The 24,962-nt window shown below is 35.2% G+C and overlaps 1 protein-coding gene and 1 pseudogene across 1 annotated transcript; both read left to right on the top strand.

Moving 5' to 3' along the window:
- Or8k53b-ps1 (olfactory receptor family 8 subfamily K member 53B, pseudogene 1) lies at positions 4,047-4,970 on the top strand (annotated as a pseudogene).
- On the top strand, positions 12,940-13,878 carry Or8k22 (olfactory receptor family 8 subfamily K member 22). Its single transcript, NM_001000932.1, has one exon. The coding sequence runs from the start codon at positions 12,940-12,942 to the stop codon at positions 13,876-13,878; it is 939 nt and encodes a 312-aa protein (NP_001000932.1).
- Positions 13,879-24,962: the final 11,084 nt, after the last annotated feature.

The following is a 24,962-nucleotide window of genomic DNA, read 5'->3' as shown; positions in this document are numbered from 1 at the left end:
TTGCAATTTCGTCAAAGACATATATGGTTCCCTCAGGAAGCAAAAGTTCAAGTGCTGGCTGATACTCAAACAAGAGTTGAACAATATCAATGAACCAGACACCCTAGAGCTCCCACAGACTAAACCACCAACCAAAGAGTACACATAGACAGACCCATGGCTTCAGCTGCATATGTAGCAGAGGACGGTATCCTCTGGCATCAATAGGAGGAGAAGCCTTTGGTTCTGTGAAGGATCATTTCCCCAGTGCAGGGGAATACTAAGTTGGTGAGGTGGAAGTGGGTGGGTGGGAGGGGAGCATCCTCATAGAAGCAGGGGCAGGGGGATGAGAGTTGGGGGATGTGAGAAAGGGGACAAATTTGAAATGTAAAAACATAAAATATCCAGTAAAAAAATAAAACATGAGTTGAATAAATAAACAAGCCAAAGAGACCACAGGAAATCCACAAGTCCTCAGTCACAGGCCTAATGCTATAGACAACTAAGAAATGCTTAAATTGGGAGAAATAGTAGTTTCCAGGGAAGAGCATACCAATAGGTTATCCAGCACCAAGTGGTTAGACTGAAATATGCATACAGATAATATTTTATAACTGAATAGGTTGTTTTCCGAAATATGCATATGTAAACATATAAGCATATAACAATTAATGAAAAATAGGAATGACAGTGAGGATGAAAATATGAGAAGTTAGAGAGAGGAAAGGAAATGATGTAATTTTAATTTCAAAACTAAAAGAAAAATTAAAATGAAAGATTTCTAAATTTTAAGTATAAGTAAAATTTACTAAGTAGATGTAGTATGTTAGCAATAATAAAGATAAAATGGTCACATATGTCCGAGATGGTCTTCACTCTTGTTCTGGAAACCAGTGTATCTGCCATGGCAGTAGACTCAACCACAACATTGTTTTTCAAGGCTTACTGAAGGAAAGTCAGTTTCAGATGGCTGTTGTTTAATCCTATCTTACTGGCATCCCATGCTTCTCTTCTACCTATGATATATAGGATTCATGAGTAATTTTTGTTATATAAGTAAAGCTCTTTCCAGTCTCTAGCCAACATTTTAGGGGCCAGCCCCTGCTGTATATTTCAATGTAAGGTCTGCCTCAATAAAGCCAGCCTGTGAAGTAATTGTTTTTCTTATCTGTGCCTTCTTTTAAATACCATGTAGAGGGAACCATCACGGATGTGTAACTAAAATGAACTAAAAGTTCTATATCTCTAGACTACATAGCTATAGTTCCCAATAACTGACTAAAACTTTATTGATTACATTTTGTTGTTGTGATAGAATTCCACAATTGTAAAAATTTATAGAGGGAAGTTTATCTGGTTTTAGTGTTCCAGAAGAAAATGAATCCATCATGGGGTGGAAGAAGCAAGAGGCAAGATGGATAGAACAGAAGATAGGGTCTCACATGCAGGATGTGAACTGGAGAGAACCATAAATTAATTGTAAAAGTAAGACATGGCATTACCTAGATATCATCAATTACAGAGACAGAGACAGAGAGACAGACAGGGAGAGAGAGAGAGAGAGAGAGAGAGAGAGAGAGAGAGAGATCATAACACTCAGCCTAAAAAGCATGACATCTCATGTTTGTTGGAAAATTCATGAACCTAGAATATGTTCTGTTTAGTTATTTACTCAGATAGATATTTTATTTAATCATTACTCATTAGCATATATATCTAACTGTTGGTCTGTAAAATATATTTTTCCTAGAACTTCAGTAGCTTTATTGTATGATATATATATATATATATATATATATTTAAACTTTACTTTTCTTGGATATTTTATGTATTTACATTTCAAATCTTAGCCCCTTTCTACCCTCTTCCATACAATGCAGCCCTACAAAAGATAATAACTGGAAAATTCTAACACAGGAGGGAAACTACATCATAAAAAAAGTAAGGAAGTAATCTCTTGTAAAAAAAAAACAACAAAAAAAGATAACCACACAAACATAATTCCATCCCTAAAAACAAAAATAACAGGAAACAATCACTATTCCTTAATATCTATTAACATCAATGGACTCAATTCCACAATAAAAAGACATGGACTAACAGACTGGATATGGAAAATATGTTTCTAAAAATAAATTAAATAGAAGAAGGCAAAGATGTTGGAAATAAGAATAACATTTATTTGTGCCGCTATTTTTATGAGCACAGGGCAATTCGTGTTAGAAAATACAGTCCAAGATATTTCTGAAAGCTGAAAATATTTTCTTTGAGTCATTGCTATATGATCTTGGTCCTCATTACAAAGATATGTTAATCTTTAAAATTTTAATTTATGATGTTAGGATTTGTAAAACTGTCTTATACATTGGGAATTAATTCAAAGTATCACAAAAATATAGAAAAACACAAACATTTTTTGCAATAACTTGTTTAAAAGTATCCTGTATTAAAGTTTTGCCATTGTAGTTGTAGACATAACCCTATAAAATGCAACTTCTTTAAACTATCATCAATAAGTTTCACAGGTTCAATGATTTGGTTTTATTTATCTGAGATACAGTAGAGAATAGTTAATAAAGAATAATCGTGGGAGATATCTCCCATAATACTCTTTACATAGAAATCTAAATATCTACCATATAATTATCACATGCCTCATGGGCTCTTTATGAAGCTTTCTAACGCCCAGGCAGAACTAGAAAATTGTTTTCCTTTGCCTAAGGAAGAGTCCCAAGGGGGCAGGGGTGGAAACTCATAAATCATTCTTACGGTGTTGAGAACACACAAGGAAAATGCATGAAAGATTCCTCGTTAGAAGTGAGTACCCTGCATTTGTTTCTAAACTTCCTCTTAAGAATCTAAGTCATAGCCTGCTACAAGTTTCTGAAATCTGGACATTATTAAGCTACAACAATCTGCTTTGAAAAACAAAGTCAAGAGCAACATTTGGAGTTAATTCTGCACAAGAGAGAAGGAGGGAAGGATGTATCTTCATTCTTCATTTATATATAGGTCACAGTACCATTTGTTGTAGGGACTCTACTTTCTCCACTGAGTACCTTCCACACAATTTGGGCATGCATGTATACACACAGTGTTCCTATTTATCATAGCCCATAACTTATATGTTTATATGTTAAATTGTGCTTGTAAAGTAACCCACTTTAATCTTTTGCAATTGCTACTGTAGCATAAACCTATAAAAAGCAACTTCTTTAGAATATCATTAATATGTTTTATAGGTATAATGATGTGGTTGTAAATTTCAGAGATACAGAAGACAAGAGTCAAAAAAGAGCAGTGGTGGCTAAAATTAATGTCTAAAATTAAGACATAAAATCCAAATATACAAAATTTCTAACCTCTTAATTTTTCTGTTTACTTGTTTTGACTACTTTTGAGATTCTTAGCATTCCATCTAAATTTTATTACTGATATTTTTACTTCCTTTCATAATTACCACAGATATTTGATAAACTAGTTGGGTTTCTGGACAATTTTGATATAAGCAGCTATAAAATGATTCTCCATTAAATAAATAATATGTTCTTTATTTCATCAATATTTTGATTTTTTAGAATGTAAATCAGGAATATTATATATATATATATATATATAATATGAATCTTTCTTAGGCATATTGCACACACACATATCTGAATACAACTATTTTATGCCTTTATTTAAATTTTCTCCCATTGGCAAAAATTGTTCAGTGAGTTAAATGTTGAGTTTTTTCTTAGCAATAGTTTTACATTATCTTATATAAAAATAAAGTGACCCATGTCAGAGTTTTTAGCAGAAGCTTCATAATTTCTATCTGTATTAACTTATAAAACAATTTTGGCATTGCTTTAGGCTTTAAGATGTCATAAAATTTAAAAGAAACATAGTAATCTTATATATATATTAACATAATAATAATATAAGATGCATATTTATACTATATATTATACCAGATATTATATATAAGTACAAAAATACAATGTTGTTACTATTGTAACCTGAAATAAACAATGATTAATTTTGTTTTTTTTTAATCAGTATAGATTTCCTGAGCAGTCTAGATGGATACATACAATCTTACAGTACTGAAGTATTTCATTCTAACTGGAATCACAGATCTTCCTGAGCTGCAGGCCGCTTTATTTGGACTTTTCCTCATTATATACATCATCACTGTAGTAGGTAATTTGGGCTTGATCATCCTCACCAAAATAGACTCTAGGCTTCAGACACCTATGTACTTTTTCCTCAGACAGCTCTCTTTCACTGACCTTGGTTATTCATCTGCTGTGGGGCCTAAAATGTTAATAAACTTTGTTGCTGATCAACCTACAATTTCCTATAATTGGTGCTCAGTCCAACTGACCTTCTTCAGTGTGTTTATCACCACTGAAGTTTTCATTCTGTCAGCTATGGCCTATGACCGCTATGTAGCCATCTGCCATCCACTACTGTACACAATCATTATGTCACAAAGGTTATGCCAAGTTATAGTGGCAATCCCTTATCTCTATAGTATGTGTATAACTTTATTGACCATTATCAAGATTTTCACTTCATCATTTTGTGGCCATAATGTCATCAGGCATTTCTACTGTGACAGTCTGCCATTGATATTGATGCTGTGCTCAGACACACATGAAATTAAGCTGATAATTTTAATCTTTGCAACTTTTAATTTAATTTCTTCTTTTCTAGTAGTCTCCATGTCTTACATCTTGATCCTTGTGTCCATTATCAAGATTAACTCTTCAGAGGGCAGGCACAAGGCCTTCTCAACCTGTGGCTCTCATCTGACAGTGATAGTTATATTCTACGGTACTCTATTTTTCATGTATGCACAACCAAAATCCACTCACTCTTTTGAGACTGGCCAAATCACTTCTTTGTTCTATACACTGGTTATCCCCATGCTGAATCCCATGATCTACAGTTTGTGAAACAAAGAGGTGAAGCAGGCCTTGCATAGAAAATGGAAACTGTGAATATTCTACTTAAATTTTAAATTTGTAAGATAGAGTAAAAAGAAAATACACGATAGCATCTATCTATCTATCTATCTATCTATCTATCTATCTATCTATCTCTATCTATCTATCTATCTCTATCTATCTATCTATCTATCTATCTATCTATCATAGCTAGTATTACTTTAGATGGGTAATATTATCTTGTAGGATGGTCACATGCTAAGTACAGATATAAAGAAAAACATTGATCAATTTTGAGTTCAACTTAATCATTTTCATATGATATATCCCCTCTTTATGTATCTGTATGTTTTAATGTGAAGTTTTGTTTGGATTCCATTTCTACATATCGTGCCAGAGAGCATGTTCCTTGTTCCTTTCCAATAAACTAATTTTAGCTAAAAATTTGATCCTTTCAGTTTGCTCTCATCTCTAATCCCCTAATTCTTTATATTATAAAATATAAAAGTATATGTACATTATTGCATGATATCATATAAAATTCTGATTGAAATCTTAGATGATGGAAAGATCCCTGAGACAACAGCAGCCAGGATAATTATTTCTATCCTTGATATTTAGACAGGAAAAAATAGGACAAAAAAATTGTTCCTTACTTAAATGTGCAATCTAAAAATTTCAACAAGTAGATCCTTCCTCACAGTATTTACTGTATTCTATGTGAGTTTGATATAATGTCTCTGTATCCACAGTCTAGTTATTTGCATGCAATGATAAAGTAGATTCTCTCCTTTATACTCTATCATCCCATATTGAATACTTTGATCTATAACTTGAAAAATGAAGATGTAAAATATCCACTAGAAAGGACATAAAAATTGTTGAATACCTTTCCTATTTATTTATTTATTTATTTATTATTTTTAATCTTTTTTACAGTTCTGATTTTAGCCCCCACCTGGTCCACACACCCCCACTGTTCCACATCCTACACTACCTCCTTTGCCCCATCTCCAAGAGGATGTAACCATCCCACCCCCACCCCACCAGATCTTCCCACTTCCTGAGGCTAAAAGTCTGTAGAGAGTTAGGTGCATCTTCTCTGTCTAAGTCCAAACCAGGCAATCCTCTGCTATGTATGTGTTGGGGGCTTCATATCAGCTTGTGTACGCTTCCTGGTTGGTAGTTCAGTGTTTGAGAGATCCAAGGGGTCCACATTAGTTGAGATTGCAGGTCTTCCTATATGGTTGCCCTCCTTTTCAGCTTCTTCCAGCTTTTTCCTAATTCAACCACAGGGCTCACCATCTTCTACCTATTGGTGGGTGTAAATATCTGCATGTAACTCAACTGCTTGTTGGGCCTTTCAGAGGGCAGTCATGAAAGGCTCCTGTTTGTAAGCACGCCATAGCCTCATTAATAGTGTCAGAACTTGGGGTCTTCTCCTGAGCTGGATCCCACTTTGGACCTGTCATTGGACTGCCTTTTCCTCAGGTCCTTCTCCATTTTTGTCCCTGCAGTTGTTTCAGACAGAAACAATTCTGGTACAGAGTTTTTGACTGTAGGATAGCAACTTCTTCCTTCCTCTTGATCCCCTCTTTGTACTGGAGGTAGACTCTACAAGTTGTCTCTCCCCACTGTAGGGCATTTCATCTAATGTCCCACCCTCTAAGTGCTGTGATTGTCTCACCTTCCAGGTCTCTGGTACATTCTAGAAGGTCCCCCCTCCTCATACCTCCTAAAGTTTGCCTGTATTGATTCTTTCTGCTGGCCCTCAGGACTTCAGCACTCCCCCACCCCAATACCTGATCATGTTCCCCTCTTCTTTTCCGTGTCTTTTCCCACACAAGTCCCTTTCTCCCTTCCCCCTCTTGTGACTGATTTCTTCTCCCTCCCAAGAGTGATTGAGATATCCTCACTTGGGCCCTTCTGCTTCTTAGCCTTCTTGAATTCCGTAGATTATATTCTGTGTATTCTGTCCTTTTTTCTGCTAATATCCACTGATGAGTGAGTATTAACCATGCATGTCCTTTTGGGTCTGAGTTACTTTACTCATGATGATATTTCCTAGTTCCATCCATTTGCCTGCAAAACTCAAGATGTCCTTGTTCTTTATAGCTGAGCGTAAATGAAACACGTTTTCTGTTTCCGTTCTTCTGTTGTGGGAAATCTTGGTTGTTTTCAGATTCTGGCTTTCACAAATAAGTCTGCTATGAACATAGCAGAGCATGTACCCCTATGGCATTGTCAGGCATTTTCAGGTATATGCCCAAGCACTCTTGGCATAGGTGGGTCTTTAGGTAGATATATTTCCAATTCTCTGAGGAACGTCCAGATTGATTTCCAGAGTGGTTGTATCAGTTTGCAATCGAAACAGTAATGGAGGATTGTTCCTTGTTCTTCACATTCTTGCCAACATGTGCTGTTGCCTGAATTTTGCTCTCGGATGTGTGTAAAGTTCCACTATGCTTACTTTGTTTTGCATTTGCTAATGACTAAAGACTTTGAACATTTCTCTGTTTCTAAGCCATTTGTGATTCCTTTGTTGTGATTTCCCTTTTTAGATCTATACCACAGATTTTGATTGTTCTTAAAGTTAGTGTGAAATATGATTCTAGTAAGACATCATATGAATGTCACTCTCAGAAAATAGAGAGATTTCCCATGATCATGGATTGGCAGAATTAACATTATAAATATGCCATCCTACCAAAGACAATCTACAGATACAATGCAATCTTTATCAAAACCTCAACAAAATTCTTAAAATACATAAAAAGAGCAATTCTCATATTTATCTGGAAAGGCAAAATGCACAGAATAGCGAAAACAATTGTTAACAATAAAAGAACGGCTGGAGGAATCACCATCCCTGACCTCAAGCTCTACTACAGAGTAATAATAATAAAAAAATATGTGATGCACTGAAACTAATAGAAGAGAAAGTGGTAAAGAGACTTGAACTCATTGCCACAGGAGGTAATTTCCTAAACAGAACTCCAATAGCTCATGTTCTAAGATCAATAATTGATAAATGAAATCTTATGACACTGGAAAGCTTCTATAAGGCAAAGGACATGGTCAATAAGACAAATTAGCAACTTAAAAATTAGAAAAAAATCTTCCCTATCTCCACATCTGATAGAGGGCTAATATCCAAGATATATAAAGAACTCAAGAAGCTAACCACCAGAAAACAAAATATCCCAATCAAAACTGGGATACAGAACTAAACAGAGAATTCACAACAGAGGAAATTTGAATGGCAGAGAAGCACCTAAAGGAATCTTCAAAGTCCTTGGTGATCAGAGAAATGCAAGTCTATGAGAGTCTACCTTACAGCAGTCAGTATGGCTAAGATGAAAATCTCAGGTGACAGCATATGTTGGCAAGGATGTGGAGAAAGACGAACACTCCCCCGTTGCTGGAGGACCCAGAAATACCACTTTGGGAATATACCCAAAAGATGCTCCCACCATGCCACAGGGGCATATGTTCCATTATGTTCATAGTGGCCTTATGTGTGATAGCCAGAAGCTAGAAACAACCCAGATCTCACACAACAGAAAAATGGATACAGAAAAGTGGTTTACTTATATAATGGAACACTATTCAGATATTAAAAATGAAGACATCCTGAGTTTTGCAGGTAAATGGATGGAACTAGAAATTATCATCCTGAATGAGGTAGCTCAGACCCAAAAGGACATTCATGGTTTGTTCTCACTAATAAGTGGACATTAGTCAAAACATGCAACCACAAAGTGGGAGGGAAAGGGGGACAGGGGAGAGCGGAACATGATCTGGTATTGGGTGCGGGAAAAAGACTGAAGACATGAGGGCCAGCAGAAAGAATGGAAACAGGTGACCTCAGGAGGAAGAAGGTTGCCAGGACCCTCTAGAATGTATCAGAGACCTGAGAAATGAGAGACTCTCAGGACTCAAAGAGGAAAACCCAAAGTGAAATGTCCTACAGTGGTAAGAGGAAACTTATTGAACTCACCTCCAGCAAAATGTCAGAGCGTCAACTGAGGGATGCGGTTGCAGACCCACAGTCAAAGCTCTGACCCATAATTCTTCCTGTCTGAAAGAAATGCAGAAATGGAAATGAAGAAGAGCTTGAGGAAAAGAAGGTCTAATGTTAGGGCCAAAGTGTGATCTAGATCAAGGGGAAGCCCCAAGACTGGACATTATTACTGAGGTTATGGGACATTCACAAAAAGGGAACTATCAAACTGTCCTCCAAAAGACCCAATAAGCAGCTGAGTTAGATGTGCACCAATGAACAGAAGCTTCTGAACCCTCTGATTAAATTAGGGAAAAGGTGGCAGAAGCTGTGGAGGAGGGCGACCCTGTAGGAAGACTAGCAGTCTTAATTAACTTGGACCCTGGACCCCCGAGTTCTCTCAGACACTGGATTACCAACCAGGCTGCATACAGCAGCTGGGATGAGGCCTCCAACACATATACAGCAGAGGACTCAGGGTCTGGGTTCAGTCAGAGTAGATGCACTGTGCCCTCAAAATACTTGAGGCCCCAGGAAATATAGAGGTCTGGTGGGATGGGTGTGGTGGGGACATCCTTGTGGAGACACAGGAGTGGTGGGGACAGGGAAGAGGTATGGGTTGTAGAACTGTCAGGGGGTGGGGGTGGACCTGGAGGGGAATAAAATCTGGAGTGTAAAAATAAATGAATAAAAATTTAAAAAACCATATTAGTCCTTTCAAGGTTGTATTGGAGGGGGCCTGCAAAGAACATATAGGCATGGAGAGAGGTCTTGGGTCCTCAACTATAATCATGGAATTACAGGCAACTAAGGAATTCTGATAATGGGAGATAGTCCTCACACAAACGACCTTTCACACAATGACCTCTCAAACTGGTTACCCAGTAACCAGTAGTCAGTCTTTAATTCTCCCTATACAAGCAACATAATGTGGGCTAAGCAGGTTGTATTTACACACATATACACACATAAATTTACACATTTACATATTTAGGGATAGATCTGTGTGTGTGCTTGTGTGGGGTATTTCTCTATCTGTGTGTGTGTGTGTGTGTGTGTGTGTGTGTGTGTGTGTGTACTTTTACAAACAGTTTTAAGTTTTATGAATTTGAAAGAGAACAAAAGAGGAGTTCACAGGAAAAATGGATGGAGGAAAAAGAAGGGAAAATTAATTATATTTTAATTTCAAAAAGTAAATCCACTCATACACATATAATCGATAATATATTTATAATAAATAATTTATATAAATATTTGCATATGAATGATTAAATATGGAATATAATATATTTTATGTAATATAACTTTTATGTGTATATTTATATATATTTATATATGAAATATATATGTGATATGTGTACACACACATACACACACACATATATATATTATATATATATATATATATGATTACAGTGGAACCTCTGTCATTAAACAGTGGCCATCAAGGTTATTAGGCCTGTAGTATAAAGCCAGACCTACTAATAATTTCCCAGTGTTCTCAGGAATTTCTTAGTCTCCACATAACACACACACAAATATTTGACATAGAGACAGACTCTGAGAAATAAAAAGGCACAAGGGGAAAGTTAGTTTGAATTCTATGTTTTGAAGATTCTTAAATGATTCACCTGTAATTAATGTTCCTAACAGGCAATTACTGAGCAAAATCTTAGCACTGTCAAACTCTCAAATACTGTAGGGACAAGTAACTAATTACATGCCATTTCCTTAATAAATATCAAGTCTCCAAAGATAAAAATAGATAATTTCATGAATTGCTTTATGCTGTATAAGGATGACATGCTAGAGCCAGACAGAAACTTCGTAGATGTCATTGTAGGTAAGAAATGAAATATTTCTATGAGATCTTAAGTTGGATACATTCACGATTCTTTCAATGATGTGCACATGGCTATTGTTTTGTGATGTCTGCATACAAATAGCTCCCTCTGTTTGTAATTTGATGTTATGGTGTGTGTTAAGAGGTTTCATGCCCATAATAATCTTCTAAAAGTCACAATGGTATTATTTTCAATATTGGGTTTTATATAAGATTTTACCTCTAACAGAAAAAAAGAAGCACACCTGACTCGGTTAGTAATTTTAAATGCAAAGATTCAAAGCTCCTGAAATTCCAAATATTTAGACAATTGATTACTTTTATTTTCTGAAAAACCCTTCAAACTTTAATTATTGTTTAAGTAGAGGTTCAGATGCACTTCTTCCAGTGTATATTTAAAAGTAAAATGAAAATTCACATGTTCCATCAAAAAACATGATTAGTAAAATAAATATACCAAAGTACTACTCACACTTATATCAGTGATGCAGGACCCAAAATACTCTTCTATCCTCATGAAATCTGACGAACGCCAAGCATAACTTTAGAAACCATAACAAGTAAAAAGGCATTACGATAAAATTATTTTTTCATAGAATTTTAAAGAAATACTTTTTATTATCACATATAGGTCATATATATTTTATTGAAATTGTTATTGAAGACACAGTACACTTTATATTAATGAGTGTAAAAACAATATATAGGATTAATGTGGTCTTTATGATATTTACTGTAGCTATCACATAATTTAATTAGATCTATTTTTCTATATTTCTCACAGGAGAAAGACATATGTGTGGAGACTGGTAAGAGATAAAGAGTCCCAATATTATAAGCAATAATTAATCAATTTAGTTTCAAGTTGTAATTAATGAGCTGTAAGTTTAATGCAATGAGGTGTATGCTTTTACTTTTCTCACAGTTCACTTAGAACCTTTTCCTACAATTTTATTTAACAATTATTATTTCCTGTGCATTGCTTGTTTTGTCTCTTAAGGCAATGTTACTATTCACTATGTCTTGAAAATAGGAGACTACTTTGTAGGTAGCATATGCCTTCTTCCTCTCAAAAATCCTTCAAGGACAGGTTAGTTATATATGCATAAGAATTATGTTCTTTAGGAGCCAGCACTTTTTGCCAAAATAAACTTTGTTAGAATTATAAGCTAAGAGATAGCACTGATAATATTGATGTATAGACATTATATACTATATATACATATATTGTAATTATTATATATGTTATAGTCAAAACATTATTAAAAACAAAATATAGTAGATATGGATTTACACATTAAGGCTTTTAATATCAATTCAGATGTTTAATCTGATCTTATATGTTTTCTTATTTTAAAAATTAATTACTTTATTAATGCACTATATAATGGCTGATTGTATCAGTTGCACCAAGGGCGTGCCTGGTGACCTCAGAAGCAAAAAGAGGACATGAGAAATACTACATCATTAGTTAAGCAAGTTGTCATATGGGTGCTGCGAGTGATACCTCAGTCCTCTGGAAGAGCAGCAATTAATTTTAATGACTGAACTATTGCTCTAGCCACTGCTTTCTTTCCTTATTCAGACACTGTCCAATATTTTTTCATTGTATCTAGGTTACAAGACTTCTTGGAATAAAGTGCTCATGGTGCTCTGCTTTTAATGATGGTTTCTATTAATGATAGTCTCTGTAATTTGAGGTTTAAATTTTACAACATTAAAGTAAATATTTCGTCATATTGATTAAAATAAATCATAAAACCCCACAATAAAATTAAAAATAGCTACATAAAAATAACTCAAAATATTTAAACTATATAATAATACTTATATGCAAAAATAAAAATTTCATGATATTGATTCTACTTTAAAATATAATTTTCCATTTCTAACCTTGTATCTCTTTTGACAAAAATAATATTATTATGCGTTAGAATTATGAAAATAAAACTAAACTGAGAAATTCTAATCTCTCTCTTTCTTTCTTAAATTCTAATTAAACAATTTTTAAATAAAGATATTCACATATGTTATTTATTCCAAATATCATAATTTGGAAGTTTAGATTTATCTAATTTATATTTGTTTTGCATGCTACAAATTCTCCCAGGTGATAATCCAGAAAAGTTATTGGGTAGGCTGATGTATCAATCCAGAACAGTTTACTATAAGCCCAGATGGAGAAACGCAACTTCACAGTGGTGACTGAATTCATCCTGATGGGCATCACTGACCGGCCTGAGCTTCAGGCTCCATTGTTTGGACTGTTTCTCATCATCTATCTGATCTCACTGATGGGCAACATGGGCCTGATCATCCTTACAATGGTGGACTCCCGACTGCAAACACCCATGTACTTCTTTCTCAGACATTTGGCTATCACTGATCTTGGTTATTCTACAGCTATAGGACCCAAAATGCTAGTAAATTTTATTGTCAATCAAAATACAATCACTAATCATCTTTGTGCAACACAACTAACTTTTTTTCTTGTGTTCATCATTTGTGAGCTCTTTATTCTGTCTGCAATGTCCTATGACCGCTATGTGGCCATCTGTAAGCCTCTGCTCTATACTGTCATCATGTCACATAGGGTATGCTGGGTGCTAGTGGCAGTTCCTTATTTCTATAGTGTTATCATTTCTCTTCTAATAACCATAAAAATTTTTGCTTTGCCTTTTTGTGGCTACAAGATTATTAGTCATTTCTGTGACAGTCTCCCTTTAATATCATTGCTCTGTTCTAATACACATGATATTGAAATTATAATTTTGATTTCAGCAGGTTTTAATTTGGTTTCATCTCTAGTGGTACTCCTCTTTTCTTATCTACTCATTCTTATAGCCATTTTTAGAATGAATTCAGCTGAAGGTAGGCAGAAAGCTTTGTCTACTTGTGGGTCCCACCTAACAGTGGTTATCGTCTTCTATGGTACTTTGATATTTATGTATGTTCAGCCCAAATCAAGTCACTCCTTTGACAGTGATAAGGTGGCTTCCATCTTTTATACTCTGATTATCCCCATGTTGAATCCCTTGATCTATAGTCTAAGGAACAAAGATGTAAAATATGCCCTAGAGAGGTTGTGGAAAGTATTAGGCAACATTTTTTCTTAATTTAATACACAAAATGCACCTTTTAATTTAAATTATGGGAATTTTTTCTATGTATGTATCTAGTTTAATAGAAAACAAAAAATAAATCCAATGTGTATTCATCTATTGTCTTAAAATTTGCACCCACCATTAATTGTTCTAAATAAATCAGTGAAACATAAAAAAATGTGTTTTCATTGAAGTATATTGAGTTTTCAAAGAAACTTCATGTTTGATAGAGGAATGACCAAATATAAGGAGTGGTTTACTTTTCATTTGCCAGAGAAATGCAAACTAAAATGAAAATGAGATCCTGCCTATACACATGTCAATTTTTATTTTATTTTTTATCTTATGTTATCATTGAAACTGGCCCTGGCTGACCTGGAACTCTACACATAAACCAGAGTGGTCTTGAAATCACTGAGGTTCAATTGCCTCTGTCTCACCAATGATGAAGTTAATATTTACTACCATGCCTAGGCCCCATTACTATTTTTAAAGTAGTGAAGAACCATTGTTTCTCCTCTAGGATTCATAATCTCACTAGCTATAAGCAGTGATCTATAATTAAAGTACCAGGCACAATTTCTGTCAAATTGAGTTGGCCCTAAGTTCAATGAAAGAGTTGTTACTGCCAAGATATGAATGTCACTATTTTGCCTTAAGGCATGACTATGTCTACATGAATTAGTCTTAAAGGAAATGGGACTTCAGTTTTCTCATTAAAATACAAGTTATTATGTGTTTGTATTTATATCAGAATAAGAAAGTCTGACTAATTTACAAAGTGATTGTGTGTTTCATGACGAAGATAGAAAGAACAGAGCTTTGGATTCTTATTTTACTTGTCAAAATGTAGACTATAGAAATGGGGCTTTCCACATATTTATCTTTCTAACTCATAACATATAGATATTTCACATATAGTATTTAAATATGTACACAGAAAATACATTTATGTAAACATCTTCACACACTGTTATTATCCAAGGAAAAATCTCATTTATTTTACTCAAGTGTGCACAGTTTCTTTTCAAGCAAAGAAATAGCATATAATTTTTAATGATATTGAAATGGAAAAAAATGATAGGATATACATGCAAAATACATTTCATACATACACTACATATGTAATGTATAGTGAAACAATTTGACAACTTTTTTAAATGTAAAATAGAGATGTGTTTAATTAATTGTTATTGTCTAAGTTAATAATTAAGTGAATGAGCATTCCAGCTCCTTAATTATCTTGTGCTGTGATCTTACCTATAATTGTTAATTGTTAAAATATCACTCAAAACAGATTGGAAATCAATGTGAGTTCCTGTGACAAGATGTATAGACTTCATGCTATACACATAGAATGTTTCATTTTGCTATTAATTAAAGAAAATTAGTCCAATGATAATAGAAAAATTAAAGTCAACACTGTATCAAACTTCCTCATAAACAAAATTTTAATTTGACTAAAATTTTAAATTAACAATCATCTTTCCTCAATAATTATACTAAATATACATCCTAAGAATTTTGTCAAGTGTCAAAGAAACACAGTTTATAATTTTATAAACTATTGATAATGAAAAAAGGAAATAGGGAAATACATTCAGTTTTATGGGTAGACTCTGGGTAGGAGAAGTTGATTGGGGTGATCAGGTATAGTGAGAGAGTGAATGCAAGGCAAGAGAGCTAAAATTAAGAGCCATTTGAGGGTAACATAGGAATCTAGTGAGATAGAGACTTCCTCAAGTATATGAAGGCAATCCAACAAAGAAGAGGCACCAATAAGAGTGTAATAGCTGCAGTAATGCAGATCACAAGAAGGCCCTTTAAATCAACAGAGCAAAGCTCATAGAAATGTAGACTAAAACAACATGCACAGGACATGGATGGTTCTGTATCAGGTCCTCAATGAATATGTTATTGTTGTCAATTTCGTGGTTTTAATGGGACTCTGGAATGTGTGAACAAGTTGGTCTTTGACACTTGTGCACGATTGTTCTCAGGATGTTTGCCTTCTGTTCATTTGCCTTGTCCTGTTTGAGTGTGCTGATTTTTGTCAATTTCTTTATTGTTAAGTTTTGTTGTTTCCTTTTAGAAGCCTGTTACTTTTAACTAGAGATAGAAAATTAGTGAATCTGGATGAGAAGTATACTGGAGAGTTATTGCATGTGTAAAAAAAGATGAAATTTTATATGAATATTAGAAAAAATCTAATAGCAATGAAAGGGGAAAAATAAAAGTACAGAAAAGTTATGCAATCATATCATACAGAAAAATTAAAAAGGATTATTTTTTATCTTTATTAACTTGAGTATTTTTATTTTATTTTTTCTTTATTAAGTTGAGTATTTCTTATTTACATTTCGATTGTTATTCCCTTTTACGGTTTCCGGGCCAACATCCACCTAACCCCTCCACCTCCCCTTCTATATGGGTGTTCCCCTCCCCATCCTCCCCCCATTACCGCCCTCCCCCCAATAATCACGTTAACTGGGGATTCAGTCTTAGCAGGACCAAGGGCTTCCCCTTCCACTGGTGCTCTTACTAGGCTATTCAGTCCATGTATAGCCTTTGGGTAGTGGCTTAGTCCCTGGAAGCTCTGGTTGGTTGGCATTGTTGTTCATATGGCGTCTCGAGCCCCTTCAAGCTCTTCCAGTCCTTTCTCTGATTCCTTCAACGGGGGTCCCGTTCTCAGTTCAGTGGTTTGCTGCTGGCATTCACCTATGTATTTGCTGTATTCTGGCTGTATCTCTCAGGAGAGATCTACATCCAGTTCCTGTCGGCCTGCACTTGTTTGCTTCATCCATCTTGTCTAATTGGGTGGCTGTATATGTATGGGCCACATGTGGGGCAGGCTCTGAATGGGTGTTCCTTCTGCCTCTGTTTTAATCTTTGCCTCCCTATTCCCTGCCAAGGGTATTTTTCTTCCCCTTTTAAAGAAGGAGTGAAGCATTCACATTTTGATCATCCGTCTTGAGTTTCATGTGTTCTGTGCATCTAAGGCAATTCAAGCATTTGGGTTAATAGCCACTTATCAATGACTGCATACCATGTGTGTTTTTTTGTGCTTGGGTTACCTCAATCAGGATGATATTTTCCAGTTCCCTCCATTTGCCTATGAATTTCATAAAGTCATTGTTTTTGATAGCTGAGTAATATTCCATTGTGTAAATGTACCACATTTTCTGTATCCATTCCTCTGTTGAAGGGGATTTGGGTTCTTTCCAGCTTCTGACTATTATAAATAAGGCTGCTATGAACATAGTGGAACATGTGTCTTTGTTATATGTTGGGGCATCTTTTGGGTATATGCCCAAGAGTGATATAGCTGGGTCCTCAGGTAGTTCAATGTCCAATTTTCTGAGGAACCTCCAGACTGATTTCTAGAATGGTTGTACCAGTCTGCAATCCCACCAATAATGGAGGAGTGTTCCTCTTTCTCCACATCCTCACCAGCATTTGCTGTCACCTGAGTTTTTGATCTTAGCCCTTCTCACTGGTGTGAGGTGAAATATCAGGGTTGTTTTGATTTGCATTTCCCTTATGACTAAAGATGTTGAACATTTCTTTAGGTGTTTCTCAGCCATTCGGCATTCCTCAGCTGTGAATTCTTTGTTTAGCTCTGAACCCCATTTTTTAATAGGGTTATTTGTCTCCCTGCGGAGCAAACACATCCTTAAAGTCTAAATAGATCTTTGTCTCTACTAATAATCAACATGATAGCTATGTATTAGGAATCTATCACTATTGAACCTGTGAAAATATTTGCAAGTTAAAGGATGAGATCAGTTTGTAAAAAATGGATATGACCCAAAACCTGGAGAAAATTTTCTTTAGTAATAAAAAGATTTATTTTCACTTCCTGCCTGAGCCACTCTGAAGTCTCCACAGTCCCATGAGATCTGCTGCAGCCAGGGCAACAGATCATCTGCATGCATATTCCTCTGAAGATGTCACAACCTGAAGGCTTCACAGGAGATCTGCTACAGCCAGGGCTGCAAGTCTCTGAGGATACCTACAACATCCCAGAGACACAGCAAGCAGTCTCCAGACAGAGACAATCAGGTCAATTAACAGCAGAGATAATAAGATGGGACAAGGCAAGGGCAGAACCATAAGCAATAGAAGCCAATATATTTTAACACAATCAGAACCCTGTTATCCCAACACAGTAAGCCCTGGATACCCCCCAAAACACCTGAAAACCAGGATGATGACCTAATATCCTATCTCAAGAAGATAATAAAGTCTATTAAGAAGGAAATAAATAAGTCAATGAAAAAAACAGAACACTGGTTAAAAAGGTAGAATTCCTCTTTCAGTCTGAAAAAAATTATTGGACAAACATGTAAAGAGGAAGTTAATAAATAGAAAAAAACTATCCTGAAAAAAAAAGGTAGAAATCCTCAAAGAGGAAATAAATAAATCGCTTAAACAAATACAGGAAAGCACAATCAAGCAGGTGAATAATTAAAAAAGTGGTCCAAGACCTAAAAATGGAAGTAGAAACAAGAAAGAAATCACAAATGGAGGCAACCCTGGAAATGGAAAACTAAGAAAGAGGTCACCAACACTCTTTACAGTAGTCATAAATAATATAAAATATCTTAATGTAACTCTAAGCAAATTGTGAAATATCTGTCTAATTCATATCTCTCAAGAAAAAATTCGAAGAAGACTTCAAAAAATTGAGCAATCTTACATGCTCATTGATTGGTAGAATTAACATAGTAAAAATAGCCATCCTACCAAAAGCAAAACAGATTCAATGGTGTGCCCATCCAAATACTAACACAATTCTGCACAGACATAGAAAAATAATTCTCAACTTCATATGGAAAATTAATAAAACCCAGGATAGCAAAAACCATTATTAAAAATAAAAGAACTCCTGGGGAAATCACCATCCCTGACCGCAAGCTGTACTACAGAGGAATAGTGGTAAAAACTCCACACTTTTGGTGAAAAGACAGTCAGGATAATCAATGGAATAATACTGAAGACACAGAAAAACCCATGCACTTTTGAACACTTGATCTTTGATAAAAAACCAAAAATATACAATAACAAAGGAGGCACCATTAATAAATGGTGCTGGTTGAACTTCAAGTCTGTATGTAAAAAAAAAAATCAAAATATATCCATATTTGTTGAACAAAACTCAGTTCAGGTGAATCAAGAACCTCCACATAAAACAAGATACACTGAAACTAATAAAAGAGAAAGTGGGAAAGGGGCTCAAACTCATTGGCAAGCATAGAATTTTCACAAACAGAATACTGGTGGCTCAGGTTGTAAGTTGAAGAATTGATAAATGGGACCTCATGAAGCTGAAAAGCTTCTTTAAGGCAAAAAAAAAAAAAAAAAAAACAAAGTCACCAGGAAGAACCAGCAACCTACAGATTGAAAAAAAAATATCATAATTCCATTTCGATGGAGGGCTAATATCTAAAACATATAAAGAACTCAAGAAGTTAACCTCTTAAAAACTATATAACTCAATCAAAAAAATGGGGTATAGAACTAAACAGATTTCACATCAGAGGAATCTCAGTTTGCCGAGAAGCACTTAAAGAAATGTTGAGTTTCAATCTCCTCTGTTTGGTATTTCTACTAATATCCCTGATGGGACCTGGGAACCTCATGCTTCCCTGGCATCTGGGAATTTCTAGTGGCTAATCCCAGGTTCCCGAGGCTAATTGGTGCACATTTCCCTTCAGTTTCCTCACCCTCTGGATTTTTCCTACCCCCTCTCCTCCAAAACCTGATCCTGCCCCCCCTTTACCCACCCCATTTTCTTGCCATCTGGGTCCCTTCCTCCCACTACCTCTCTTGAATATTTTGTTCCTACAAAATTCATACAAAAGTATGACTGAAGCATCCACACTTAGGTTTTTCTTCTTCTTGAGCTTTGTATGGTCTGTGAGTTGTATCGTGAGTATTCTGAGGTTTTTGCCTCATATCCACTTATCAGTGAATACATATCATGTGTGGTTTTTTTTTTTTGTGACTGAGTTACCTCACTCAGGATGATACTTATTAGTCCCATCCATTTGCCTATGAAATTCATGAAGTCATTGTTTTTAATAGCTGAGAAGTACTACACTGTATAAATGTATCATATTTTGTGTATCCATTGCTCTATTGACAATTAACATTTGGATTGTTTCTAGTTTCTCTATATTATAAATAAGGCAGCTATGAACATAGGGCAGCATGTGTCCTTGTTAAATATTGGAGCATCTTTTGGTTATCTTTTGCCCAAGAGAGATATAGCTGGATCCTCAAGCAGAACTATTTCCAATTTTCTGAGGAACCTACAGACTGATGGAATGAGCTTGCAATCCTACCAGCAATAGAGGACCATCCTTACAAACATGTGCTGTCACCTGAGTTTTGGACCTTAGCCATTTTGATTGGTGTAAGGTAGAATCTCAGGATCATTTTGATTTGCATTTCCCTGATGACTAAGGATATTGACCATTTCTTTTTCTATTAATTATTTTATTCACTTACATTTCAAATGTTATTCCCCTTTCCCATTTCCTCTCCCCAAAGCCTCACCCCTGCTTCAGTGGTGGTGCTCCCCCACCCACCCACCAACCAACTCCTGCCTCATGACCCTAGCATTCTCTTATGCTGGGGCATCGAACCTAGAGAGGACCAAGGTCTCCGCTCCCATTGATGGAAATCCTCTGCTGAATATGCAGTTGGAGCGATGGGTTCCTCCATGTGCACTCTTTGGTTGATAATTTAGTCTTTGGGAGTTCTGGGAGATGGGTCTGCATGGTTGATATTGTTGTTCATCCTATGGGTTTGCAAACCACTTTGGCTCCATTCGTTTTTCCCCTAACTCACTCATGGGGTTCCCAGTTGTCATGCCAATGTTTGCCTGCCAATATCTGCATTAGTATTGGTCAGGCTCAGACAGAACCCCTCAAAGGACAGCTATATCAGGCTCCTGTCATCAAGTACTTCTTGGCATCAGCATTAGCATCTGGGGTTTGTGTCTGCATATATAATGGATGTCTAAGTGGGGTAGTCTCTGGATGGTCTTTCCTTCAGTACCTGCTCTATGCTTAGTCCCTGCTTTTCCTTTAGACAGGAGCAATTCCAGGTTAATATTTTTGAGATGGGTAGGCAGTCCCATTACTCACATGGGGGTAACACAAAGACCCAATGAACAAAAAGAACTTCAGACCAATTTCCCTTATGAATACTGATGGAAAAATACTTACTGAAATTCTTGCAAACAGAATAGAACACATCAAATGATCATTCACCATGATCAAGTAGGAAAGCAAGGATGGTTCAATATAAGAGAATCTATCAATATGATCCAGTATATAAATAAACTCAAAGTAAAACCACATTTTCAACTTATTAGATGCTGAGAAAGCATTTGACAAAATATAACACCCCTTCATATTAAAAAATCAGGAATTCAAGACCTAAACATAATAAAAGCAATATACAGAAAAGCAATAGACAAAATCAAACTAAATAACAACTTGAAGCAATCCCACTGAAATCAGGAACTGGACAAGGATGCCTGCTCTCTCCCTATCAGTTCAATATAGTACTATAAGTTTTACTTAGAGCCATTAGATGAAAAAAGGAGGTAAAATGGATACAAATTGGAAAGGAAGAAGTCAAGATATCACTATTTGCAAATGATATGACAGTATACAAAAGCAACACCAAAAATTCCACCAGAGAACTCATACAGCTGATAAAAAACTTCAGCAAAGTGGCTGGATAAAAAATTAGCTCAAACAAATTAGTAGCCTTCCTCTAGTCAAAAGATAAACAGGTTGAAAAAGAAATTTGGTTGAAAGAGTTGAAGGAACTTGAAACCCCATTAGAAACAAACCAGAGATTCCAGGGACAAAACGAGTACTGAAAGACTATACATGGACTGACCCAGGGTTCCAACTGCATATGTAGCAGAGAATAGCCTTGTTGGGGCACCAGTGGAAGGGAAAGCCCTTGGTCTTGCCAAGGTTGGACCCCAGTGCAGGGTAATATGGGGGAGGGCAATAAGGGGGATGTATATGGAGAATACCCATATGGGGGAGGGTGAGGGGAGGGAATGGGGGCTTATGGACAGGAAACCAGAAAGGGGAATAACCTTTGAAATGTAAGTAAAGAAATATATAATAAAAAAATTTTTAAAAAGCAATTAGAAAGATGACACCCTTCACAATAGTCACAAATCATACAAAATATCTTCATGTGACTCTAACCAAGCAAGTGAAAGATATGTGCAACATGAACTTCAAATCCCTGAAGAAAGAAATTGAAGAAGACCTCAGAAGATGGAAAGCTCTCCCATGCGCATAGATCTGAAAGATTAACATGGTAAAAATGGCCATTCAACCAAAAGCAATCTACAGATTCAATCCAATGAATGCCTATTAAAACTCCAATCAATTCTTCACAGAGATAGAAAGAACGATTCTCAAATTCATCTGAAATAACAAAAACCCAGGATAGCAAAAACTATTCTCAACAATAGGAGAACTTCTGGGGGGAATCTCCATTCCTGACCTCAAGCTCTACTGCAGAGCAATAGTGATGAAAACTACACAGTATTGGTACAGAGACAGATAGGTAGATCAATGTGATAGAATTGATGACACAGAATTAAACCAACACATCTATGGTCACCTGATCTTTGACAAAGAAGCCAAAAACATCCAGCCGAAAAAGAACAGCATATTCAATTCAAGTGGCAGTAGGCATGTAGAAAACTGCATATTGATCCATTCTTATTAACCTATACATGCTCAAGTCCAAGTGAATCAAGGACTTCCACATAAAACCAGATACACTGAAACTAATAGAAGATAAAGTAGAGAAAAACGTTTGAACACATGGCCAGAGGGGAAATTTTCCTGAACAAAACACAAATGGCTTATGCTCTAATATCAACAATCGACAAATGGGACCTCATAAAATTGCAAAGCTTCTGTAAGGCAAAGGATACTGTCATCAGGACAAAAAGGCAACCTACAGATTGGGAAAAGATCTTTACCAACCCTACATCCAATATAGGGCTAATATCCAAATATACAAAGAATTCAAGAAGTTTGATTCCGCAGAAACAAATTGCCCTATTGAAAATGGGGTACAGAGCTAAACAAAACATTTTCAACTGAGGAATCTTGAATGGAGTAGAAGCACCAAAGGAAATGTTCAACATCCTCAGTCATGTGGGAAATGTAAATCAAAATGACCCTGAAATTCCACCTCAGAGCAATCTGAATGGCTAAATCCAAAACTCAGGTGACAGCAGAAGACCATAGCTATTTTCAGGCATTGGAATAGCTAACTCACAAATGTGGCTTGATGGGTTAGTCAAATGTTTTGCCTATAGAAGAAAATACCTTATGTGACTTCAATAATGGATATACAATTCTATCAGGATTTTGATAGTCTTGCATTTGTTCAGTGGTAAAGCCCGTGTCAAACTAGTTATCATGATAACTCTAATAACTAATGCTCTTTAAATGAATAAATAAATTATTAAAGTTATTTAGGTCTCTGTGGAAATCTCAGGTTGTTAGTTTCTTTTTGATGGTTATCTTTATAATTTCCCTTTGGGGAATACATAGAGTGTCCCAGACAATTAGAAGACACAACAAAGTCTTAAATTTCTAAGATGATCTAGATGTGATCATTTGAACAAAATGTTTGATACTTCCCCTGGGAACATCAGAAAGAGCAAAGAAAGCAATAAATACTTGCTACCTTAAAGAGAAAGTAGAAGTGATACAGAATATTAGAATTTAATCCCTTCTCAGAGGTATGTGCTTTCATGTATTTGATACAGACAGACACCAGTGTACAAGTGCTTTCTTATTGTGCTTGGCCTCTGACTGCTGGCACTCTGTGATTCCTAGAGATGCAGGACAAAAATAGGGCATTCACCTGTGTTTCTTACAGTTGTAAAGTTGTCTCAAGATATTACCATTTATCATTTGAACAGATTTCCTTAATCCATTTTATTTATTAGAGTTTCAAGTGAAGAGGAGTGAGAGATATATCAATAATTCATTAGTGATCTCACACATTAATATAATAAGAATTATTTTCAGAAACAAAACAGGATGGCATATTGTATTTGTATTGCATAAAATGAAACATAGGTTCTGGTATGAGTCCTGGATAACAAAATATATTTTCATATTTAAAATTACTCAATTAATTGAGAAGGTATAAATTTACAACACAAATAAGTCAAACAATATATATATATATGATACAAATTTCTTACAAAAAGGGATACATTCATGAAAGAATGAACATTTCTATAAAACTTCTTATATACTGAACATTTTTATTGAGTATTTTGCAATGCTGCATGTACAGCAGTTAGGAGGTTAACATTTGTGCTGCACATGCTGAAAAGCCTACCCTGCATGTTTCTTCATAAAGAAATAAACTCTGCTTTAACTCATGTCACGTATATATGGTATTATAGAGTAATTATGGTAAAGTATACAAAGAAAATTGCTAAATATTAATAGTTTACCTAGAGTGTACCTAAACATTGTATCTGGTAGCTTAAAATAGGTGAGCATTCTATTGAAAGGAAACTTGAATACTTGTATTTTAACTGTAATAAAACAATCAAAACTAAATGTCAGTGATGTACACTGACATATATATATGTATATATATATATGTATATATATATATATAGTGTCATACAATATCAAGCACAATGCCATATATTAGGCTGAGTGCTTTGAGAAGTTCTCTTTTTACCAGATTAGAAATTACTGTAGAGTGACTTGTGTTCTCTATTCAATTCAATGTTATTAAATTCCTGATCATAGTACAGTCCCACTCACCAATGCATGTCATAATAGTATATGTGTTATAAGTACAAAATGATGATAAATACTTTCATTATATATCTTCTAGAAGAGATCATTTCTACAAAAGAATACTTTATATAGTCATTTAAAAATCACGTGCACATATTATTTGTGATCATTTGTTTTAAAAAAATATTTGTTCATCCTACAAATATAACTTAATAGAAGTTGAAAACAGTGGTTTCCTTCTTTTGAAGGATATAATTGGATGAC

This window comes from Rattus norvegicus, chromosome 3 (genome assembly GCF_036323735.1).
Source record: "Rattus norvegicus strain BN/NHsdMcwi chromosome 3, GRCr8, whole genome shotgun sequence".
Lineage (NCBI taxonomy): Eukaryota > Metazoa > Chordata > Mammalia > Rodentia > Muridae > Rattus > Rattus norvegicus.
The sequence above is the reverse complement of the archived record's forward strand: the minus strand, read 5'-3'. Positions and strand labels throughout refer to the sequence as shown.